The following is a 24,577-nucleotide window of genomic DNA, read 5'->3' on the forward strand; positions in this document are numbered from 1 at the left end:
CTGAATGCATTTGATTTGCATTTATGAGAAAGTTTGCCAGTAGTTTCCTGTGCATTGGTCGTTCTTCCTGGGTGTTTTTCCCGGGTTCTTCACCACCAGATATACTGGCATTACACCCATAAAACGATGAAACAATAAAAATAGAAAAGGTATGTTGCATTACTTGTGTGTCTTTACCATCTACCTGAGAGTCCTACTGTTGGTTCAACGTGTAATTGCAAACTTAAATGTTTAAGACAAATACACAACTCAAATTACAATTAAAACTAGCACTTGTATTAAAAAGTACTGACCCAGTTTTTCCGTTTACCTTCATTTGTGCTTCAGAAACCCCCAGAGTTTTAATTTGACCCGCCCGTATTGATACCAAAGTTTGTATTTTACTCAGTCTGATCCCAGATGTTGACATAAAGGAGATTTTTGACTCGGTCTTGCACCACTAGGTGATACACAGGACCTTATTTAATACAGATAATTCCATAATGATCAGTAAACTAATGTTTATCTCACCTGGCTCTAAAGTCAAGTGAGCTTTTGGTAATATCTTTTTATTTGAATGTTGTCCCTCATAAATTCACAGTTCCTATGTACATCATTTTCTCAAAAACTGCTCATCAGAATGTTGCCACATTTGAGAGCATCCTGGCATCTTGATCTTTAAGATTGGCTCAGATAGTCCACATATAGGTACGCTAAAATTAGAAAAACTTGAAGTGACTTCTGTCAAGAACTGTTCAACAGAACGTGTCTATATTTGACTTACTGTCAAGAACTGTTCAACAAAACTTGACCATATTTGACTCGTCAAAAACTGTTCAGCAGAACTTGTCTGTGCTTGAATTGTCAAGAACTGTTCAACTGAACTTGAATACATTTTACAGGAAGCATCGTCTCATACAGGTGTTTAAAATTTGATCATCAAATATAGCTGACAAACATTTGCAGGACTTCCCCCAAAACAGCCTGACATGGAGCTATTTCAGATTTGATCCAGTGCTGCCAATCTACCATCAGATATAGCTGACAAACATTTGTAGGACTTCCCCAAAACCACCTGACATGAAGCTATTTCAGATTTAATCCAGTGCTGCCAATCTACCATCAGATATAGCTGACAAACATTGCAGGACTTCCCCAAAACCACCTGACATGAAGCTATTTCAGGTTTGATCCAGTGCTGCCAATCTACCATCAGATATAGCTGGCAAACATTTGTAGGACTTCCCCAAAACCACCTGACATGGAGCTATTTCAGATTTGATCCAGTGCTGCCAATCTACCATCAGATATAGCTGACAGACATTTGCAGGACTTCCCCAAAGCTACCTGACGTGAAGCTATTTCAGATTTGATCCAGTGCTGCCAATCTACCATCAGGTATAGCAAACATTTGCAGGACTTCCCCCAAACCGCCTGACAAGAAGTAGTTTCGGATTTGTGCAGATGACACTGATCGGTCATAAAGTTTATACTAAGATGGATAGATGGTGGCGTAGTGGTAAGGATGCCAGAATCACTACTGAAAGGTACGGGTTTGAGTCCTACCATCAGGTTAGCCTGAGTCAGATGCTGTGGTGTGTACTCATAGTTCAATTGCCGTTGCACTAAATATACTATTTGTGTTGCTGTGTCATAAAGCACCTAAGCAAACCAAATTAAAAATTAAAAATCGAAAACTTCACAAAAACCACTCAACGTTTTGTGACCAAATTTTATATAAAATATCCGGGCATGAAGATTTTACAAATTTGTTTAAAAGATGCAGATCCAACATGGCCACCATTACTAAAACTAGAAAATCATTTAAATGATTTCTATAATGATAAATAGAATTTAACCCATTTGGACAGAAATCGTCGGGGCGTGAAGGCGTTTCAAATGATGCAGATCCACCATGGAAAAAAATCTTGTTATTTAAAGTAAAATCTTCATAAGAGTTCTTTAAGGTCTCTCAGAACATGTTTACCAAATTTAACAGAAACCATTTTTGTAATTGGGCTTTTTATTTTAAACAACTTTTTTTAAAAACAATTGTGATAATATTGATAAATTGTACAGGAAGGATTCTGACATGAAGGGATTTTTAAGTTTATTCTGCAGTTCATTTAGGGCCCCGAGTGGTCTAAAGCGCTCTCCGTTACGGATCACTGCCATTTCACCTCTGTCTGCGCCGGTTCGAGTCTCGGATTCTGCCAATGTGGGTATGTGAGAAAGCTTGCCAGTAGCTTCTCGTGGGTCGGTGGTTCGTTTCGGGGTTTTCCCGGGTTCTTCCTCCACCATTTATACTGGCCGCCATGTATAGCCTATAGTGTGCTGAAAAATGGCGTTAAACCCCACAACAACAACAACAACAACAGTTCATTTACATCACTGACATTTATTTACATTTACATTCATGTACATAATAGCTTCTTACTAGATTTTTTATGTTCTAATTGAATATGACTTAGTCTTGTTTTCATTTGTTCTATCGGCCAATGTGGGTATGTGAGAAAGCTTGCCAGTAGCTTCTCGAGGGTCGGTGGTTCTTTCCGGGGATTTCTCTAACCACTAGCCCACCGGAGTGGTTTAAAATAATGTAAGACGTAAATGAAACTCGGTTAACGCTCTACGCGGAAAAGAAACCAGAACGCATTTTTGTTAAGGTATAATGCATAAGCATTGAGTAAGTACACACACAATTTCGTGACCCCGACATTTTTATGATTGGTATATGTATTTGCATGGGAATATTTCAACCTGTCTCACGCACTTTTTCGTTAACTAACATTTGTAAGAATTAGGTGAATTTTGGAATGGTGGGGTCGAAATAATTCAATTTCTTTTTCAGTCATGCTTTCTTACTTTTTGAATGATGCAATGCTTGTAAAGGATTTGGTACCACTCCCCGGGTAACACTGTGCGTAAACGAGACCCAAGCTCATACTAAATCAGGCATAATGCATATATATTACCTATATACAATTCCGTGATAAGCATCTTGTAGAAAATTATACATGTAAACATGTATCTACTATTAACTGTGTACTTTTATCTACCCTTTCCCATTCTTGTTAACATCCTTTTTTATTGATGCACGTGTGTGTGTGTGTGTGTGTGTGTGAGAGAGAGAGAGAGAGAGGATGAACGACATTTTAAATGAGTAAAAGGGGTACATAACATATTGGATTTCCTGATGATGCCCTGTAAAACGTTTATTGTGTACCTTTTTTTACATGGAAGCAACACTTGTAATAAACAGGAGATAAAAATTCATAATACGGTCTTGCTAATAAAAGTTTATAAGTCTCGGAACATCGTTCCCAGAAAAGTATTGACACAATCAATATCAGACAATGAATCTAAGTACATGCAATGTACTCCGAATCGATCAATAATGTGGCACCTAAACCTATCTAGGTCTGTGTAAGGAAGCTACATGTTTGTATGAAATGATCAACAACAGAAGTATACAAAGCATAACAGCGGGCAGGCCCGGTCATAGGATATGTGGGCCTAAGTCAGCATGCGGGGCCCAATGCAGCAAGCACGGGGCCCCAAGCAAAAAACTGCACTGTGAGTTACTGCAGGGCCCAAGGCGGTTGCCTCGTTTGCCTTGCCCTAGGGCAGGGCCTGACAGCGAGTACAAACGGCATTATCTGCAGACAAAAACATCTTGGACACAATACTGGCAACAATTCGACATGTTTTAAGAGAAGCTGCAAACATCCTAGCAATTTTCCATAATACAGACTTTATCAAACATGATATGTGTGTGTATGTGAGAGAGAGAGAGAGAATGAGTCTGTATGAAATATATATTTGTATTTACATTAGTTTATATAGTCTGTGCAAAGGAAGAGTTATGATTTCCCAATAATTATGCATAACTATCTTTATACTTTGTGAGATGGCCTTAAAAGGAATTTGTAAAATCATAGCAGCTAAGTTCAAAAAACAAAAAGAAAGAATTTTGTTTTGAGCTATCGCCCAACACAAATGCAGTTATTGAGGCAATGAACGATATCGCATTGTGTAAAGTATCCTTACGATAAGCATGAACTTGCATGGTGTAACTGAACTTTAATAGATATGCTTCAAACGGCATAATTTATTTTACTATTGACCAACTAAATGCTGACAACATATAGTCACACAACCTTAGCTACCCAAGTAGCTTCCCCTCCCCTTTTGCCCCCGTGTACACAGTCTAAATTGCATACCAAGATGGACTGGGGAGTGCCAGTAACAAAATAATTTCAGCTTCTAATTTTGTATGCACCATTAATCCATCAAATAAAACGAAACAAGAAACCTTTTTTCTAAATAAAAGTGTAAGGTCTAGTTTTAAAAGAATTTGTTTTTAACTTTGCCAAGAGTTATTTGTAGACCTAAAAACTTATTAGAAAAAGTGTAATCTGTAAAAACATAATTTTGCAGATTTATAGAATTCATATTTATCAGCTGTCACAAAAGGACTTTCCCAGGTGTTGGTTGAGATAATGGCTGTTTATTTTTATTACGTTATGAGGGTAGACAGATATTATAATCAAGACAGCCACAAGTGAAGTGAAAAACAAAACAAAAAGCAATTGTTTCCTTTGCCCTTCATATTGCATTTGCTTAACAGATTGTTTCCCCAATTTACTATTATTAAATGAAAATCCATATAAACAATTGCTTAAGTAATACAAACAGCATTTGTATGAGGCACTTGATATACCACTAGAATAAAAGATAAATATTTAAATGTCATTGTAAGCTGCTTATCTTTTACAATTAAGTTATGCAATATATATATTAATGCATTTCGGAAATCATTCACCTAAATTTTAAGACATAATAACCCTATGGGCATATCGGTTAGCTTGTATAATCAAAGATACATTGGGTAATACAAAAATGTTTCTAGCTGGTTATTATAAATCTAATGATAGTTCGGAATTCATTTTATGATCCGAACTCGTCACGTGATGACATGTCAAAACAACAGTCAAATTGCTCTTTTCGTGTCATTACAGTTAATACTTGCATTTTTCAGAATCATAATACGCATTTTACACAGGTAAGCTCCAGGTAGTACCTTTCGATGTCTGAAATATTTGTTAAAACAGCATATGAGAAGTACGCTCCATTGATTATGCGAGTAGTTCAGCACAGTGTGCAACATTGTCCCAGCAGCAGTGCCATGGTATTAATAGTATCACTTGGATTTGAGTTTTGACATTTCATCTGCCAAAAGAGATACAGTCTCTTCGCTCTCAGAGTAATCACTGAGATCATAACCACTGGATTCTTGATATGTTTCAATCAGTGTCACACAACGCGCTGGAATCTTGCCTTCCACGAGGACTTCTTTATATTTTTTGGCCCAATTACGCGCCATTTTGGCCTTTTCTGGCAAATGTTTTTCCAGTATCATAGCATCCGTAAGATCAATAATCTTAACATCCTTCTCTTTATTCAGCTCAACCACGTCAATTTGGACCATTCTTATTTTCTGGTTAGGGTATTGTTTCTTGACCAGCCCGACAAACATCTCCGCTGCTTCTAAAGTAGCTGTAGTTGAAATAAATTGAGACTGGTGCTTCCCTAAAATATGCTGGACAACTGTTATCTTGGCAGTGGGATTTCTGGCGACTAGACCTTGTTTAGGGTCTTCGTTTTCTGCAAGAACTCTGTACATGTATTTCTGTAAAGTCATGGCAGGAAATCAATTATGTTAACCTGCAATAAATGGTAAAATATATTAGTATTCAGAATTTGTAAATGGAAGGAACAGCAGAGATGGCGAACCGGCTCTAATTGGTTCACTCTGAGTTTCGCAAAATAAGCCTTCCTTGAAAAATCGCAAAAAAAAATGTCGTGATTGTTTCAGTATGCGATAAGAGACAACCCTATCAACGAATTGACTTACCCGGAAGATCTCTGAACGCGAAAAATCCCAGCGATCGCGTCGATGTCAAGTTGGAGGCAGCTCCCTCATTGCTGCTATTATCCAAAAATTGTATCAAGACCGACTCGGTATCGTGTTCGAGGATCGTGTAAGTTTATTGTTATAAAACCATGCGGTGTTAACTGAGCCTGACTAAATAAATTTCTAAATTTGATTATGTCCATATCACCGTTACACCAGTTCTGATAAAAATATCGTAGCGTATGTACACCAACTCCGTTAAACACAGAAAGAATATTACAATTTTCTCTGATTACTGATGGTATTTGTATAAATTTTTGAGTAACATAAATCACATCTGTGTTTTTATGTCTTCCGCGTGAGAATTTTCTAGCTGGATTTGTTTGTCTATCCAACATTACATCATCGTACGCGACTAAATTGTTAATGGATCCATCAAAATCATCTACAGACGGCGCATCATTGATATCAGTGATAAACTCTATAACATCGTCTCCGCGTTCATCCAACGATTTTGCATTTTCATTAAAATCCTTGAGTACATCATAGACCCGCTGGTCATCTACAGACGGAACAATCAAATACAACTTATCCCACCTGAGACATCTCATTATCAAATTAAGTAACAGTTGCGTCTTGCCACTTCCAGATGGTCGTATAATAATCATACGAACAGAATTTGGTAGTGCAGCATGATGCTTGACTGGCTTGTGTTTTCTTGTCGCAGAAAAATCATTTACATTCATGGTATATAAAATAATTATGGATTTATATTGTGTGAAATGCAGGGCGCGTACCCCAACAAGTCATCTAACAACTATTACAACAAAACATAACATATCAGCGGTTACGGGTAAGTGTGAACGATGCGGTACAAAGAAATTTAAATTGATTCCCGCACAGTCGGGTTTACAAAAAAACGAGGAGGTGATATTCCAGCAAAATTAACAAAGTTACCAGGGGCTCCGTGGGCTAAATACCCAGGAGAAAAACACCTCCAAGGAAATAATTATTGTGGCCCTGGAACCAGACTTGATATCAGACTTGATAATCAAGACCAGCCAAAACCAGGTGAGTACCCAATAAATGCTATTGATAAAGCGTGTCATGCTCATGATGTAGCATATAAAAGTAAAGATCTACAGCATAGGCATATCGCAGATGTGAAATTAATTCACGCGCTAAATTCCATTACGAATAAATCTTTCAAGGAATCAGTAGCTAATTGGTTAGTACGATCTGCAATGATAGATAAACTAGTGCATGGAAGTGAAACTTCCCGCGCTGGTAATTAATCAACCGATTATAATTATAACGGAATCGATTTATTATTCTCCAAGAGGAGATTGGAAAGGTAATGCAGCGATTAGTAAACTCGCCGAAGCAGCAAAAGTTACACGTGCCACCTCTGAAGCGTGGTTAGCACGACAAGCAATATAGCAAATTCAGGTACCACCGCCTAAACGAATTCACTTTGCACATTTTGATGTTGGAGTCCCTAATGAAGTTCATCAAGCTGATATTTTATTTTTACCACATGATACTATACGCCGTAGCACGTACAAGTACGCGTTAACGGTCGTTGATGTTGCAAGCAGATACAAAGAAGCAGAGCCGTTGTCAACAAAGACAGCAACTGAGGTAGCTTCTGCGTTTAAACTAATTTATCAACGTGGTAGTCTACGATGGCCAAAGCTGCTGCAAGTTGACCCGGGCAAAGAATTTCAGGGTGCAGTATCATCGTTGATGAAGCAACATAATGTCGAAATCCGATGAGGATATAGTGCAATTCATCGTGATCAGGCAATTGTTGAGCGATTTAATCGAACACTTGCTGAGCGGTTATTTGGATATCAATACACGAAGGAATTCATTCAAGACAAGAGATCTCTTGAATGTGTTGCAAGATTACCAAATGTGATAGCCGCGCTAAATAATGAAATAACTCGAACAACTGCGTTGAAACCAATTAATGCAATGAAGCGCGCGTGTATAACAATATAACGACGTGATTTTTCAAAACAGCCAGTGCTGGACAATGTGACTGTAAGATATTTATATGAGCTCGGTGAACTTGAAGGTGGTAAAAAAAGAGCAATTGATCCTATTTGGAGTATTACCACACACAAGATATCTAACATAGTAAAATCCTCGGGTAGACCCGCGATCTACAGACTAGATTCAACTGCTCCTCAATGTGGATTTGCACGTGAACAATTGCAAGTAATTCCCGAAGACACACAATTACCACCGCGATCACTTAGCTAGCACCAAAGGCGCTAGCACCTCGACGTCGATTACATTTAAGACAGGTCAGCATCACATTTTCTCGGGTATGACCGCGATTGTTATCTTTTCTATTCACGGTAAATTGTCTTGGATTATTACTCGAATACTGCCATAACATTATACAATTACAACTTGCACAATGATTATTCTGTTGCTGTTTCAGCGCGTTGATAAATTCAACGTCAACATCAAAATCGCGTTTATTTTATTTTTTTGTCACTTTGTTTATAACCAGCTAATTTTTGTCTTATTATATCGCCTTGACATTCGTCAAGGCCTCGACATTTATCGAGGTCATCATTGATCACTGACTTGTCCATGACAACCTTTCGCAGTTGAGATATTTTTCTAACTCTAGACACTGCGAGATAAACTAAGTTTGACCATTCGATACGATCATTAACGATCCAAACAAGTGAATCATTAATAGTTAACCCCTGAGATGAGTGAATTGTCATCGAGTATCCTAGCGTCCACGGAGATTCGTCAGCGCTTATCGCATCATCAACAACATTGACATAAACTAAAGCAATATCATTTAACACCAGATTCTGTTTCCTTGACTCTGTCAAGGGTCCCAGTATGTCAACGTCGATATTCTGTCGCCGTGTATCAGTTGGTCTATAACACAGCGGTGTTGGTAACACTGAAAATTTCTCCTTGTGTAACTGAAACAACTTCCGTTGAAGTGTGTCTCCGACAGTCTTTCTACTTGCCACTATCAAATCATTTGTTTTCCACGTTTCCCAAAAGTAATTCATGGAAGTTTCTGTAATTACCCAGCGCATTATTTCACATTGAATTTTATTCGGTTGTAGTCTGATTAATTTTTTTAATTCTCTTAATTCTGCATCAAGTGGTCAATGATCATCGGTTATTTCTTCATAGTAATCTACAAAATCCTTTAGCCAATGTTGTGGAGATGGTCTAACAAACGGTGGTGGTTGACCGTGATCGACGCACATTATCACAGCTTTGTTTTTCAGTAACAGCCAGCCGAGAAACATTTTTAATATATCTAGCGACACTGTGCATATCTCATCCCAAGTGATGATAACAGGAATATATTTATCTCCCATTCGATATGGAGTCCATGAGTCATCCTTCCACCGAAATAAGCTATAATAAGTACAATAATTTACTCATCGTTGTTTCATTTCCCTGGTAAGTCTGTGTGTTGGTGTTAGCACAATCATGTCATCGTGTTTCCATCGATATAATTCAATAACTCGAGTTGTCTTACCAGAACTGCCCGGTCCGCTTAAATAAACGGTTTTGTGTCTGGATACTGGATCACATACGGATGGTTCCGACGATAATTCTGATATATGATTATTTTTATAATAATTATCTTTAACCGAAACATCTGCAGATTTGCAATAATCACGTAACGTTTCCTTGTTTATTCTCCACGGACTCCATAATGCATCAATGGTTTTAAAACGAGCCAGTAATTCTAAATAATTTTTATCGATGTAAAATGAATCCGTGGCAACTCTGACTGCGGTGCGAGGAAATTTGTTTATCATCGATAACAGGTTTATAGACACATAAGCGAGCATTAAAGATCTTAAATGAGTATACTGAGGAGAGTCTCCACTAATAAAACTAACAATTGTACCCAATCGTGTTCCGTCAGATAAGTAACAGTCTTCCCGATTACAAAATATATTTTTCGCTTCTGCATCAGCGATTACGAATTCATATTCGGCGGTATCCATAATCAATCTTGCACAATGCCGCTGATAATCATATGCACCGCCCTGAGTAAATTTACCGATTATTTTTCTACCGAGATCTTTTGCGGTTTTTTCACTGTTGCTGAGTTTAATCTTGAGAATATTAGGAGCATCATCAACGATGACATCAATAGGAGTATTTGGACATTCCCGCTTATATTCTTCGGTAACCTCATCTACACTGATACTCTCCACCGTTGGTAACCAAACTTCTGTCTGCGTCCGATGCGGTATAATTGCCTCGCTGACCGTCAGCGATATTAATACGCTACTGTCAAGCATATATCGTAATAACACTATTGGCTCCCAGTGTTTTTCGGAGAAGTGTCTACCAAACCAAACATAACAGCACGGATGAAGATCCTTAGCGAATTCGAAAGACAACACACGAGCGAATCCTGTCACATCAAAATCGGGTAGTGGTCCATTAATTGCCACTCTTGTCATCTCGTGCGTGGGATGTCCAAATCTTTTAAAATATCCAGAACACTCTCCCATCCCTAGAAAACTCCCCGGATAACACGCAATCATCTCTACCGATATCATGTCGTTGCGATCATACCTAGTATTCCACAAACCGCCATGCCCGTATTCGACACAACTAGCTTGAACATCCTCGAGAAATCGAGTTCGTGTTGGTTTCCACGAATTCTTTTCTCGGGCAAAATGAGCCGCAACTGACGGAACTGTAAAACAATTACTCAGCAAGATAATGTTTTCCATTGAGATTCTTTCTGCGAGTTTTCTCATCGCGCCATGAAGAGATTATCGACGATATAAATCGCCGTTAGGTCGTACAAATTGATCATATCTTTCATCAGAACTTGAAAATAACCGCACTGACAGCGGTTTGTTTTTACTTAACGCGTGGATAAAATCAAACATTCCACCGGAGTAAAATCTTACAGTAAGATTCCGTGGAAATATTGTGACTGCGCTAGTCCACGCGTGCGCGTTGTGATCAATAATTTCAATTGGTGTTCCCATCGACTTATTCGCTGTTTCATAAAAAACTTCTCCTGTTAATGTTTTTACTACCATCGGAAATTTTAATTTACTTGATAACTCGACAACATCATTTATTGTAGCTTCGGTATCCCTGACCAATTCAGCCCACTTGGCTTTTTTTCACGTCGCTGATCAGTCAGACCATTTCCACGTTTCGCAATTGTAAAATGTTCCATTACTCGTTCGGCTACACAATTTAACCTTGAAAATCTCATTGGTGCAAGATCATCGATGTTGGTTTATAATTTAGCTGATAAATTCACAGGATACGCTCGAGCGTAATATGGTCTGTTAATATGACTCAGTGTTCCTGGCTTGGCATTTTTACTTAACAAAACGGGTTTTCCACCAGCAAGGACAGGGTCACGTTTGCCACTGATAATCCACGTATCGGAATCTTCTGCTAGCACAATAAACTTTATTCTGAAAAAATATTTCTGATTATTAAGGTAATCGATAATCGTTTTTGCCCTTGTATCGTTCATTGTAGCATCAATGACATCGTCGACACCTTTGTAGATGACTTTGTCATCGTGTACAATTTTAAATGTCGACCACATGTAAGATGCGCCATCATCACGAAATTCTTTTTTAGCATCCCTGATAATACTAATCAGATCAGTCAGAGCTCGCCTCCGCTAGTCAGGGGTTAGTCTATCAAGATCGAATCTGGAAGCTTTCCAAGGCTTGATCATGGACAATCTCTCAAACTCATCCATGCTACATTTCAGACAAGCATTTAAATAAAAAATATTATATATAATGAATCAGTGTAAATGGCTTATGATAGGATTTGTAACTCCATGTAGCAAATCATGTGTGAATGAATTCTGCGGACAACATTCGCAAAGTGTTCGTAATGGGAGTTTAGGACCAATACCTTGTCTGCGATGTGGTGTCGGAGTTAGAGGTAAAACACAGCTGTGCGCGCGTTGTGGTGGTAAACGGTATAGAGAGCTGAAGCGATATTATGATTTAAAAAATAATGAGAGCGACAGATCTATAAAACATGTAGAGGAGTATCTAAGTTTTCAGACAAATTATGATTTAAACAAAAAAATATTATTATATAAATAAGCCAAGAGTTTGTGAAGCATCCTCTAATAACAAATTACGAAGCAAATCTTGATGGCGTATTCAGAAATGTAGGTTGAAAAGACCAGTTGGTTTTGTTGATAATCATGGTTATCTGATGTTTAGTGTTAAGGGGGGACATTATTACTGTCATCGTTTCATATTTGAATGTCACAAGGGATTCATCAAGGATGATCTTGTGATCGATCACGTCAACGGTATAAAAACCCATGATTTTTTATCTAATTTGAAAATTCTCACGCAGAGTGAGAATTGTAGACTTGGAAACACTGGCTGTAATGATAAAAGCGCCAAAGCAGTTGTATCCATAAATTTAGAGACGGGTGAAGAAAGAATTTTTCAACCAATGTATGCAGCTCGCAAATATTTTGATATTAACAGTTTCTCAATATATTCCGAAGCGAAAAATATAACCAGATCCGCATTCTCTAAAAAATATAAGCAGAAAATCGTCTTCCAGTACTGTGAGGGTGAGTATTTCTTTCATCGCTAAAATTATACATTTAAGGGAGATAACTCCGGTGAGGATACGTCATGCGATTAGTTACCTCCCTTTGACCATGTCACAAATTTGTGGGTGTATTGGCTTCATTTATCGTTGACAGTATACTTTAACTAACTCCACCCTGGACTTGTGGATATATTTTACACATACATACTTGCAAATATATATATATATATATATTTTGTGGGTTGTATATTTCTAAAGTCAGTTGAGAAACCGGAATATTCGACAAACCGTTCTGCGTTTGCCGAGAATGGCAGAGTTTCGGTTATTTCCATTGTATTCCCTCCCCCTTTGTTTCATATTAAGAAATGTCATTACGATGCCTGTAATCGGTTTATCAAGGATAACTAACAGAATAATATTTCTTTTTAAGAAAACACTATTTTTGTTTTATTAAATTCGTTCGGTTTCTTGGTTCATCTGTATTTTTTCTGCTACGATAATTAATAAAACAACACAGCAAGTAGCCGCATCGTTTTCCTATTTTTTTTGGGTACATATATTATCCAATCTGACTTATTGTTTACAAACTTGAATTTTAGCTCTGAACGAAAATTCAGCTGAAAAAAATAATTTCTCTGTTGACAAAAATTTAGTTGTATTTTGTGATCCAACTGAGAAATGTTAACTGTTAACAAGCTAATCCGTTGGCGGTTAACTATATAATAATTTTGAATCATATACCAGTAGATTGGAATCATGGCGCAGTGGTAGCGTGACTGATTCTTTTTCTGGAGTCAGTGGTCCTCGTAACGGGCATATTGTCGACGGTACCGATGATAGGGTTTTTCTGTATAGTAGGAGCGCCAGCAGCCCAAAAAACGTTCATGTACATCCCTCTCATCACGTCAAACACGTGGTCAGTGCGTTTTGCACTACACGGGTTTGATCTGGTGGGGTGTATATGAACTAAATATTCTAACATTTCGTTTCGCTTAGAAAATTCGCTGGACGCCCCCAAAATAAACAGTAGCGTGGATGCATAAGCTCTAAATCACTTGGGTTCCCCATAAAAAAACATTCAGAAAGAATGTTGGCCAAAGAGAAACGGTCATAGTGTCAGAGGAAAGTCTCAAAAAACAGACATAAGAAAAGTCTCAAGAAAAAGTGATCCTATGAAAGACACACAGGCCAGTGCAGGGACCCATGAATGATAACCGCTCATCATGCTACTGTTTAGTTTTGGTCAAAAATATTTTTCTTTTAAATATATCTGCTATTAAAAAATTAGAACACGACGGTATAAATATATCCGATGAATTAAATCCTGAAAAATTATTTCTGATTTTGAAACACTACAAGAGCAAAACCAGGGAGGAGCATACACGCTGCCATCTCAGTAAAGATTTATAAAGAAGATTCAGACGGCTATGTGTCAATCGCTGGCTACAATACAAGAAACGCGGGTAAAGGAATTTGTCACTCTCTCTCTCTCTCTCTCTCTCTCTCGTGCAATTGAAAAAATTAGATCAGAATTATCTCGTGAATATGAAGCAAAGAAAATAATTAATTCTCGCGTGAGGCAACTAAGAAAAATTATGTCAAATCGTGAAACGATCGAAAACGAAAGTTAGACTCGTTGAATTTATCAAGGACGTGGAAATGAAAGTGAAAGTAGTATGTCAGATTTTCAGTAATTTCTGACAGATTTCAGTACTTTTATTTTTGGTTTTTCACTGAAATGTTAGATTTACACGATTTTGACTATCTAAATACTTTCAGAATCAGCCTGATTTTCAGTTTTAAAAAAAAATTCTTGCGAAATCTGAAGAGTATTTGTCAATCCGCATGTTGACTTTATCCTTGATTTTATCTACTGGAATGGAGAATTATTTTTTTGCGGTTTTTTTCACGATTGAAAATCGTATATTTTTAGGATTTTACAAGTAAATTAATATTTGCAGTCTGATTTCTCAAATCCAAGAAGTGGCCGGACTGGTCAGTTAGTTTGAAATTTATTCTTGACAAAAGTGGATTATGGCATCGTAGATAGACCGGAATGATCGGTTCATGTTCAATCAATAATCCGGCTGGTTCTCTCGGAGTGAATGAATAAAGAATAAATCCTTGCTGCACTTGATTTTACATTGTTGTGTCCGTGCTGTAACTTCTATCAGTGACATCATACACAAGATTGACCGCGACCACCGGGGTTATATTTACGATTTCCGGGTATACATATCGTCCTTGCCCTTGTAGATCATTATTGTATCGGAGAATAGTTGCCGGTTGTAGTGTTTTTCTCCATTTTTCAAGTATATCAGGGAAGTTTTCGTTGATTACATCATTGACTGATTTTTTTTAATTCGGCTGGGTTATACCCGGGATGTTTAAAATTCGGTAGATCAGCTTCTGTTATCTTGAATTCATCTAAAACGTTTTGCTTACCAGGGCCATATGTGGCATCAGTAAGACTAAATGATGCTGACTGAATTACCTGTTGGTGAAAATATTCCGTGTCGGATACAAGCTGATTTAATATTTCAACTTGTTTAATGATTTCGCTGCGTGAACTTGTTGTATCAAAAAGATGTTCTTGGAAGTGTTGCCGAAGCCGCTCTAGCTGTTTTTTGTGTTCTTGATTAATTTGTTTAAAATGTTCAATAATATCTTTTAAATAAAACAACCCCTTAAAAGAGGTAGTGAGACCTTGGGTATAGGATATAAGTAGCCCAGAATAATCACTAGTTATGAGGGGAAACCATTCCTTCTTCATAGTATAATAAATCATTCCACTTAGGTCTGTTATATAAAACAGGGTAATTTCGTGAAATGATTGCCTGTCTGTGGTATAATCAGTTTTTTGGGGTTCCGGTTGTATTGGTTTCTCAGGTGGAGGAATTTCAATCCATCCTAACATTGTTCTGATTGATAACTGATATATATCCACGGCATAGTCGGGAGAGTTTATCTCGATTGCAGATGAGAGCGTTGGTTCGTGAGCTGTTATTGCTATTTTGGATTCTTTCCCAGTATTAGTTTTTATTCGACGCTCTAATTCCTCATTGATTTCTTCGATTTGATAGCATCCGGTTGGTATTCAAACAACGTTCCAGTCGGGTGTACCATCTGGTTTATTTTTATTTGCAAACACAAACGAATTATTCGCTGGTAATCCACCAAATGATTTTGATCTAATATTTGGCTAGCTGTGATATACTCGCAACTGTGCTAGCGCGATTTCGCTTACCGGAATCGCAGTTGGAAAATTAATACTGAATTCAGGCTTGGTTGAGCTTATTGGTATCATCGTGGTTTCTGGCAGAGTTGTATTTGCGGCTATGTGCTGAAGTAGTTCCGATGGCATTGCCATTGTTATTTATTTTATTTTCTTTCAAATTGACTTCATCGTATGTGTCAACCATTAACGCGAATTCGGAATCTGATATTGTTTCGTCGTTGAGGCTTGATGATATCAGCGACGATAATTTAGAATATGAATAATTTTACAACTGAGTCGTTGAGTTTTGTGTTAGTGCACGTGGACATCTTTTTCGCGATAATATTAAAAATACTAGAGAACGCAGTCAACGATGAAACATATCGTTAACGCGATTGCAGTTGTTACTGGCGTTAACGCTGATAATATTACTCCTGTGGACGCAACTACCGCGGATACTGAATAAACTACAGCATCCAGAGCGGTCACACGTCGCCGGTATTTTTTTTACTTTCAAAGTATACTCGTTGATGATATTTTTTAACTCTGATTGCCATTCGTGTACTTGATCGTATCTATATTGTTATGCATCTAATGTTATTGTTGATGCTGTCAGTGCCATTTATTTTTTTTACGCAGTAACCAATTGAGGTGTTTCAGCTACAAATTCTAGACACCACCAGTATGATGTTGCGGTTAAATTTTTATCAGCTGCTTCCAGCATAAATGTTTCTTCGGTTTCGCTATTTAATATGACAGACACAATCCCGGAAAACGTATCGGTTGAATGACGCCATGGATACGTTGTAAATATCTCGAATTTTGCAGCACTGAACACAGACAGTCTATACACACCAGTAACTGTTGCGGTATATTTGATAATATTATTTTGTTTTGACCATGTTGCGAATCCAGATGCTACTGTGTGTACTATGTTGTTAATATGCCCGGGAGTAACTCCGGGTGGGCTTTTAATCAGACTAATTTTTATTACCAATCACAGGAATTTCACTTACGACATCTTCAAGTGTTTTCTTGATTGTGTTAATGTTAGTTTTGATATCAGAAAGTTTTGCGTCAACGGTGAGCGGGGTACCGAAGAATTCCTCTGCGGTTTCATTAATTTTTCTAAAATTTCTACGGAGATTTGTAAACATGTTGACGTGAACGTCATACTCGGCCCGCAACGTGGATAATTTACCATCAACGGTGCTGTAGTTAACGTCTACATATTTTTTTGTTGCGGCATCTTCGTCGGATGTTGGATTTCTTCAAACAACTATTTTATTTCCGTTCATGTTGAGTTCACCTGTCATTGTGTCACCGTTTTTTCTTTGTAAAGCGATTAGCAACTCTCTGTATGATTTCATCTTTGATGGTTATAAACGATATATTTGAGTCTCTGATTTTTCCGCTGTCAGTAAGCACAGGGATGTTATCCGTGACAGCACCTAGTACTCGACGAAGTATGTCATTCCATTTGATATTGCTGGTTTCTGGCTTGCCATGTCAGTCTTGAAAAATAACAACCTCATCTGGGTCTATTCCGGACAACGTTAAAAGATTATCAATTTCATCTCTGGTCGCATATTTTGATAAATATACATCGTCGCGTTTGTTTTTTGCTTTTGCTCGTGCTGAGAGGTCTTCCGTAAATATCAACCATTATTATTCTAGGGATTGTTTAAAATGTTAAACTCGTATACTCGTGCACGACCTTGTGAGGTGGTTTGGTTGATTTTGATAACGCATCAAGTACATTAATTACTTCATGGCCACATATCGGAGGAACAGTTAGTGTTTGTGTTGGTAGCGTTGAGTACCAAACTGGAATTTTTGTGGGAGTGCATTGTAAGTATTTTAGAAATTCAACTGGCGGTGCTAACCCATAAGAATCGAAATAAACAATTCCACGTGGATCAATCGCGTAAGCAACCCAATGAGTTCCTGGACCATCGCTGTTATCAAGATTAATAATTCCAGTTTTGCTGGTATTCGGTTGGCTCGGTAACTGATCTCGCATAAAAACACCTCAAAAATTTTTATATTTAATTGTTTAGTAGCATCGAGTAAGTCAAAAATTTGAAATCGGTGCGAGACGCGCTGCGTCTGTTAAAAACGTTTCGGGTACCATGAGGGCGGAGTTCCTGGAAGTCTTAGACCCGCTCCTTTTTATATCCGTGCCCAGTTGCTTTCTTTAATGCCATTCCAGCAGCGGTTCCAACAGCACATAACGCGGCTGCTTTTGCGACAGCAGGGGCAGCAGCAGCAATTAATGCTGGTATTGCTGCGAGAAGTGGAAATATACCATCGGTTTTTATTATGTCGCTGATGGCGTTTCGAGCGAAATCAAGTTGAACTTTTTGCTTGCCGCGCCTTATTGAAATGCTTTCAGTTGAGTTTTAGTCAACGATAACTTGTTTGGACCACCTCTAGCAATATGATCTCGCCGTAAAGTTATTTTTGCCCCGGTTGCGGTCGCGGTTTTTGTTTGTAATTTTTTCACTTGACCGGGACTCAGAGTGACATTAACGTGACTATATTACATTTTTATAATTAACGCGGTTGGTCTAATTGTCTACATGTTTTCCACTGGGACATCAAAAACTCTCATTCGCCCACCAACACCTTCAAGTAACATCGTTTTGTCGCTTAGTATAACAGCAACCGCTCTGTAAGGACCATAAAAACTGGTGGGTCAGGTGCAGTAACAGGTAATGCATTTACACGAGCTCGAAAATATATATCAACGACAGATTCCTTAACTAAATCAAGATGTTTTGGTGAAAGTAATACATCGGGTACAGCGTTGTAAAATCTAACGGTGATATTTGCAAACCATTATCAATATTTTGATCACGTCCCATAAATGTGATGAAACGATGATATGCACGTGCTACATAATTCTGATCAAAATTCAATAATATATCCTCGGATGGTTCTTGATGTTTATTCTTAAAGATACTTCAGAGACACCACGTTTGTCAAATGCCATATGATTTCTTTCTTGATTGTTTACTCGCGCAACATCTTGAAAAGCAACAAAGATATGCCTTGGTGCAGAAACACCTTGCTGTGATGATATATGCCAAGTAAATAAACCTAGGATTTCACTTTGAACACTATGGTAGTCGTTGTTAACCAGGATAATATCGATTTACCGCCTTGATCCATAAAGGAAAGTAGCTGCTGTTCTTTATCGAGTGATGGAGTCATTATCGGAATCCACAAAGAAAGTTTAGATAATATAACTTTACCAGCAGCAGCACAATCTTCTCGCCATATAGCATCATTATCATCACCTTCTCGCACAAGTACAACTGTATGTTTAACTCCAAAAATAACCTTTCGGACATTTCTGCAAAATCCAAATATGTGGGACAGTGGAATTGCACATGAAAATCTTCTACGATTAGTTTTCAGCATTAATTGACGCGTTCTAAATCCTAAATTGTAATCTGGGTTGTTATGAACCACCGGCCACACATCAGCGTCAGCATTGTTGGCAAAGTTTTTTGGTCGTCTTACGATATCAGGTCTCCCATCAGGATTGTCAGCATTATCCTTGGCGTACATCATAGTCGGACCAGCCGATCTAGTATAATCATCTGAATATCTTGCTAGACCCATAATTGTTGTAGCAACGTCAACCTTATCTTGGGTTATCTCAATTTCTTTTCCATCAATCATGTCTATAGCACTTTTGAATAACACCATGATGCCATTATTAACAAAGCCAACTCTGACATTAGCTCCGTATTCTGTAATAGCGACAACGTCTGTTACAAGTTCACCTTCGACTTCAATAAATGCTTCAGCAGGCAAGAAATATCTACTTGTATCCTGAACTTGTTATTCAATTCGTCCGCGCTGATTTGGCTGTCGTGCTTCATAAGAATAATATTGATAATCACGGACAGACTCATCCTTGAGTACTGGTGCGTCCATGTCAAACGCTGGGTCAGATATACGTTTAAGCATTTTGTTATAATTTTTTATTGTCTAACACGAAGACCACTTCCTGATATCAGACTTGTATTTATTTGTTCAGCCCCTTCATTTATCAAGGCTGCTAGTTTTTGATTTGCGGCTTGATTTATTACTTTACTGACATTTGCAGGCATCGCTTCAGTGCTTGGTAATTTCACTGGTTGGACCTCTTTTGGTGAACCTCCTTAAGGTTTACGTGTTAATCGTGCTAGTCTGTCCTTGATTGCCAAGAACGCTTTACTGGCAACATTACCAATAGCACCAGGAGCTTTATCACAAACAACGTCAATAGCTTTCATTGATAATTGTTTTGTAATCGGTATTGCTTTGGGGGCTATCCTTCTGAATAAACCCTGAACAACATGACCGAGTCCATCTCCGTAACTTGTTTTATAGGTTGGTAATCGCGAATTTATCACTCTAAGCGCTACAGGTCCACGATGAGCATTATGTAAAATCATCTTATTTGTTATCGTTGTTTCTAATCTTAAAACAACTAGTCACTGTGATAGTCATCAACGATTTCATCAATGAGTCCCCGATAAACATTAATGTCCATGATACCGCCTTGAAGTAATCGTCGACAAATATCAGCTGCTTCATTTATTTCCGAAGAATTATTTCCAGCTTGTTTACCCCCAATCAGAATTTCTAACCGTTGCACATTATCGAGGATATTATTAGGACAAGTAACAAGACCACTTCCCAAACCACTACCAGCAGCACCAGGAGCATCGTAAAATTCATCTTCTGGAATTTGTGGTCGAGTAGTTTGTTGTTGCATCGCTTTGGTTACATCTTGTCTAAATTTTAGATACCCTGGATCTTTCATATTAATACTTGAATTTTGGGAAGCAAAATATAATACAGGAATCCATTCTTCAAATTTTACTTTTTCAACAAATCAAGATTTCAGATATTTTTCTCTAGAATTATAATGATGCGCGTCAATATTAATTAATTTACCTCGGTCAGTAAAAGTATTAAGAGCTTCGTCGATAAATATTACTGAAGGTAGTAATTTGGAAGCCTTAGGTTTGGGTTGCGCTTCGGTTTGAGATTTTTGTCGTTCTATTTGTTGCAGAGGCGGAGGAAGTTGATAGGACGGCTCTTGCTCAGGTGGCAAATAGGGAGGCGGTGGCTGTTGAGGTTGTGATCTGTATTCTTTATCAAGTCTTTGCATTTCCCTTACAAAATTCATAAATTTTGGATCATTATTTCTGGCTTGTTTTTTGTTGTAGTACACACGATATATCCATCTCATGACATTTTCATCGTTTACGGTAGCATGCTCTGATTTTAATATTTCGCCTTTTCGATCTAGACTTGCTAATGTTTTAGTGGGTAAATCTTTTTTTTTTCTTTAAGTTGCTTAATAACACCTTCCTTAAATTTTGCCATTAGTTCAATATTTTCCTTTACTGGTTTGGGTTTAGGCGCAAGTTCTTTTTTCACGTCGGCGACTTCAGTACGAATTTTGCTGATGCCTTCAAGTATTTCTTCACCGACGGGAGGAGGCTGAGCTGCAGCTATATCAGTTGGAAGATCTCGTAAAATCTTTTTTGTTTTTTTTTTAGCCCGCTCAGCGGTTTGTTTTAATACTGAAAGAATACCCTTCTTCCTCTCCTCCTCGTCCTTAATATCTCCCCATATAGCTCTTTCAGTAACACTTGTAATAGGTTTAAATAACTGTTCTGTACCCGTAGCAAATTCAACTTGTGCTTCTTGACGTTCTTGAAGTTTTTGTCTTACAGAATCACGAACAGAAAGACATATTTTGATTGCTTCTAGTCGCTCTCGTGCTAATTTTGTGGTATATGCTTCACCGAGGTTAGCCATTATTGATATAATAATGATTTAATTTATAGCAGCAACGAGGGTGCTGTCTCAAACTTGACCGCGTATTTTCGCGAGGCCGGGTAGTCGACAGGGTTGTCTTGTACTGGATATCGCGATTTTTTTACGATTTTTCCAGGAAGGCTTCTTTTGCGAAACGGAGAGTGAACCAATTAGAGCCGGTTCGCCCTCTCTGCTGCTAGAGTGAAAGATTAAAATGTTCTCACATGCAGGGGAATTCAAACAAACACATATTGTATAAATTGTTTTTTCAGTGTACCTTGCTTGCACTTTTTTGTGTTCGAGTGAAGTGAAGAGGGAGACATGGATGAATAACATCTGCGTACAGTTATTTTTAGCATTGAGGCTGAGGACTTCATTGTCTTGTATTATTTGCTTCCAAGTAATAAATGTGACTCTGTTAATAGTAGTAAATAAATCATGTATGGTAACCTCGCAATTTTAATTCAATTGTTTATATCACTATCTATTTACTGTATTTCCACAAATTAGCTAATTTGCGGACGAGAAGTAGATGTGTAGGAAAAATGCACTGTTGAGAAGACAAACAATGAAAACATAATTCAAGCAAGAGTTTTATTCACAGAACGAGAGAGAGAGAACGAGAGGTAAAATGCAGAGAAAAAAAAAACGCTTACATTACGATAGAGAAAAGCAAACATACAAGAAAAACGAAAGCTTGATTTTATGCGTGCAAGAGGTGATGTCATTACAGTGTACTTGTCAGTACACAAAGTTGTCCTTCCACTCTTTCTCTTACAAGTGAGGATTGTTTATACATATGTATATTTGTTACTCTTTATCACCACTTCAGATTTTAACTCGAATACATGACACACAGAGAAAGAGTATGACGCATAGTACATGTATCTGGAACATTTTACTCTACTTTCGATTTGTTGTTGATCAAGGCCAGTAGCAAATCAAAATGTTTAGTATACTGTTTGATATATTGTGAAAATCTCTAACAGATCATTTCAGTTTGACCACAAATATTTGATTTTTTCCGAAAATCTCAGTGATTCTGTATTTTAGCGGCTTACCTGCATTTCAGTAACACGATGTTTCTGCTGATAATACGAACATCTATCAGCGCATGCCATTCTTGTAATAGACTAACCAATCACGTCTCAGTTCTACCGCTGTAAAGCCAATAAGATGTGGGTTTGTAAATAATGGATCACGTAGTCTGGTTCCATTGCCGGATAGGGGCCTTCCAGGATCCTAAGCACTGCAATTATTTTGATGCCCAACCCCCTTCCTACAAAATGTGAAACTTAAAAAAAATATTAAAAAGTATTTTAAAAAATCAAAATTCTTGTACATGCAGGTCGAAATAGTCATATATAATTCATTCAGTTGTATCATCAACAGTTAATTTGAACTTTTATGGTGTCTCTGTTGGGCTGGTTCCCTAGCCATGTGTTTAGTGTGCTTTATTAGTAATCTGGCCCTGTTTGGTTCCCTGCTTGGTATGTTTCCTGTGTTGCACTCCACTATTTTATCCCGGTTGATGGCCCTTATGTAGCTACCTCCCATATGAAGGTCTAGTACTCCGGGTGCAGTGGACAGTTTTTATGCACAAATTTAATGTTGCATACACCTGCCTAATATAAGCATTCATTTCATAAAAATAAAATGCACGAGTGAGGTCAAAAGGATTCGTTCTTTTTTTTTTTTGGTTTGGTATGATAAAGCAACACATAAGAATATCATTCACTTGATCTAAAAAGTCAATGAAAATTCAAAGAATAAAAAGTTGAACTACCCCACTCCCAAATTTATACATGCATTTTTCATGCCCTTTCCCTTGGTTATAATTTTGAAAAACATTATGTACTTAATAATTTGATGCTATTCAAAATAGTTGTCATCCAATCAGTGTTTGAGATATTCTACTTGCCTTGAACCAACGTGTCTACTGCTATAAGTAGATAGCTCTGCTTCCATGCCAACTCTTGGTATTTCACTGGCTACACACTGTGCAGTGACTAAGTGAGGTGGACATGCCAAACATCAGCTTCAAGAACAACACAAGCCAGAAAGACCAAATTGACAAATATGTCCATATCTATAACTATAACACAGTAATAGCTAAAAGAAAGTTACACCATAGCCTTCAGTTAAGAAATTTGCCAGGAGTTAATATGCAAAACTGTCCCCTGCTACCTCCACTATTTCAAAATGGTGGCAGACTGGTTTACGTTTCGTTTATCATGAGCTGAAATTTAATTAGAGATGCAAGACAACCATTACAATATGTATGTCGCTGGTACCAGGAAAGACGTTTCGAGCCCATGTTTGTTCACGGAGTCTCAAAATAATATTAAATATGTATATTCTATCTTCAAATTATGAATTACAAACCTGCTCAGTAATTGCATGCATATACTACTCCTGTTGAAACAACTATGTAAAGTGGACAGCATCTTAAATGGCAACTATACTTCACTTTGTTCACTATTTCGGACTTGCTTACAACATATACGGAATTAACTTCTTATAAACTTTGGACGATTTTACGTGGATTAAATGTTCCAAGTTATATAGTGACTAGGATGAGAGTAACTATAGCAGTATCTTCCATCCAGTTGGTATTCTCAAATCATGGAACGAGCTGAAGACGTGGCTAAATGGTATTATTTTAAACCCCTTACCAATAATATACTGTGAATTCGTGATGTTATTGTTCCAGCTAAACTATCCAGTCTTTTCCATTTCCACTATTCAGCGCTTAAAGTATATTTATTTATTCAATTTAATGTGAATATATATATATAAGTTTTAATCGGTGCCAACGATTGGGCAATACATCATCGTCAATTACTCTCACCCACATGAAATGTCCTGTAAACTGGATTCACATTCAGTCGAGGCTTTTTTCATTTACTTGTCTTCAACAAGGTCAATGACAATTACATTTTAAGTAGAGCGCACTTATCGGCTGTGATATTCATTACTATGAGATTAGCCTTTAATTAATGTTTGTGACAGGATATGACATTACACTGAAAAGGATTTAATTCATGTTAATA

General features: G+C 37.6%; 1 protein-coding gene across 1 annotated transcript; it reads right to left on the bottom strand.

Moving 5' to 3' along the window:
• Window positions 1–3,324: 3,324 nt before the first annotated feature.
• LOC149772918 (uncharacterized) lies at window positions 3,325–23,431 on the bottom strand. Its single transcript, XM_089947120.1, has 2 exons — window positions 22,586–23,431; window positions 3,325–5,706 (listed from the first exon to the last, which is right to left on the bottom strand). The coding sequence occupies exon 2, from the start codon at window positions 5,681–5,683 to the stop codon at window positions 5,183–5,185; it is 501 nt and encodes a 166-aa protein (XP_089803246.1). The 5' UTR covers window positions 5,684–5,706; window positions 22,586–23,431; the 3' UTR covers window positions 3,325–5,182.
• Between the last annotated feature and the right edge of the window lie 1,146 nt (window positions 23,432–24,577).

The sequence above is a fragment of the Sinohyriopsis cumingii genome, unplaced genomic scaffold (genome assembly GCF_028554795.1).
Source record: "Sinohyriopsis cumingii isolate HCF-2022 unplaced genomic scaffold, ASM2855479v2 utg000974l, whole genome shotgun sequence".
Classification (NCBI taxonomy): Eukaryota; Metazoa; Mollusca; class Bivalvia; order Unionida; family Unionidae; genus Sinohyriopsis; species Sinohyriopsis cumingii.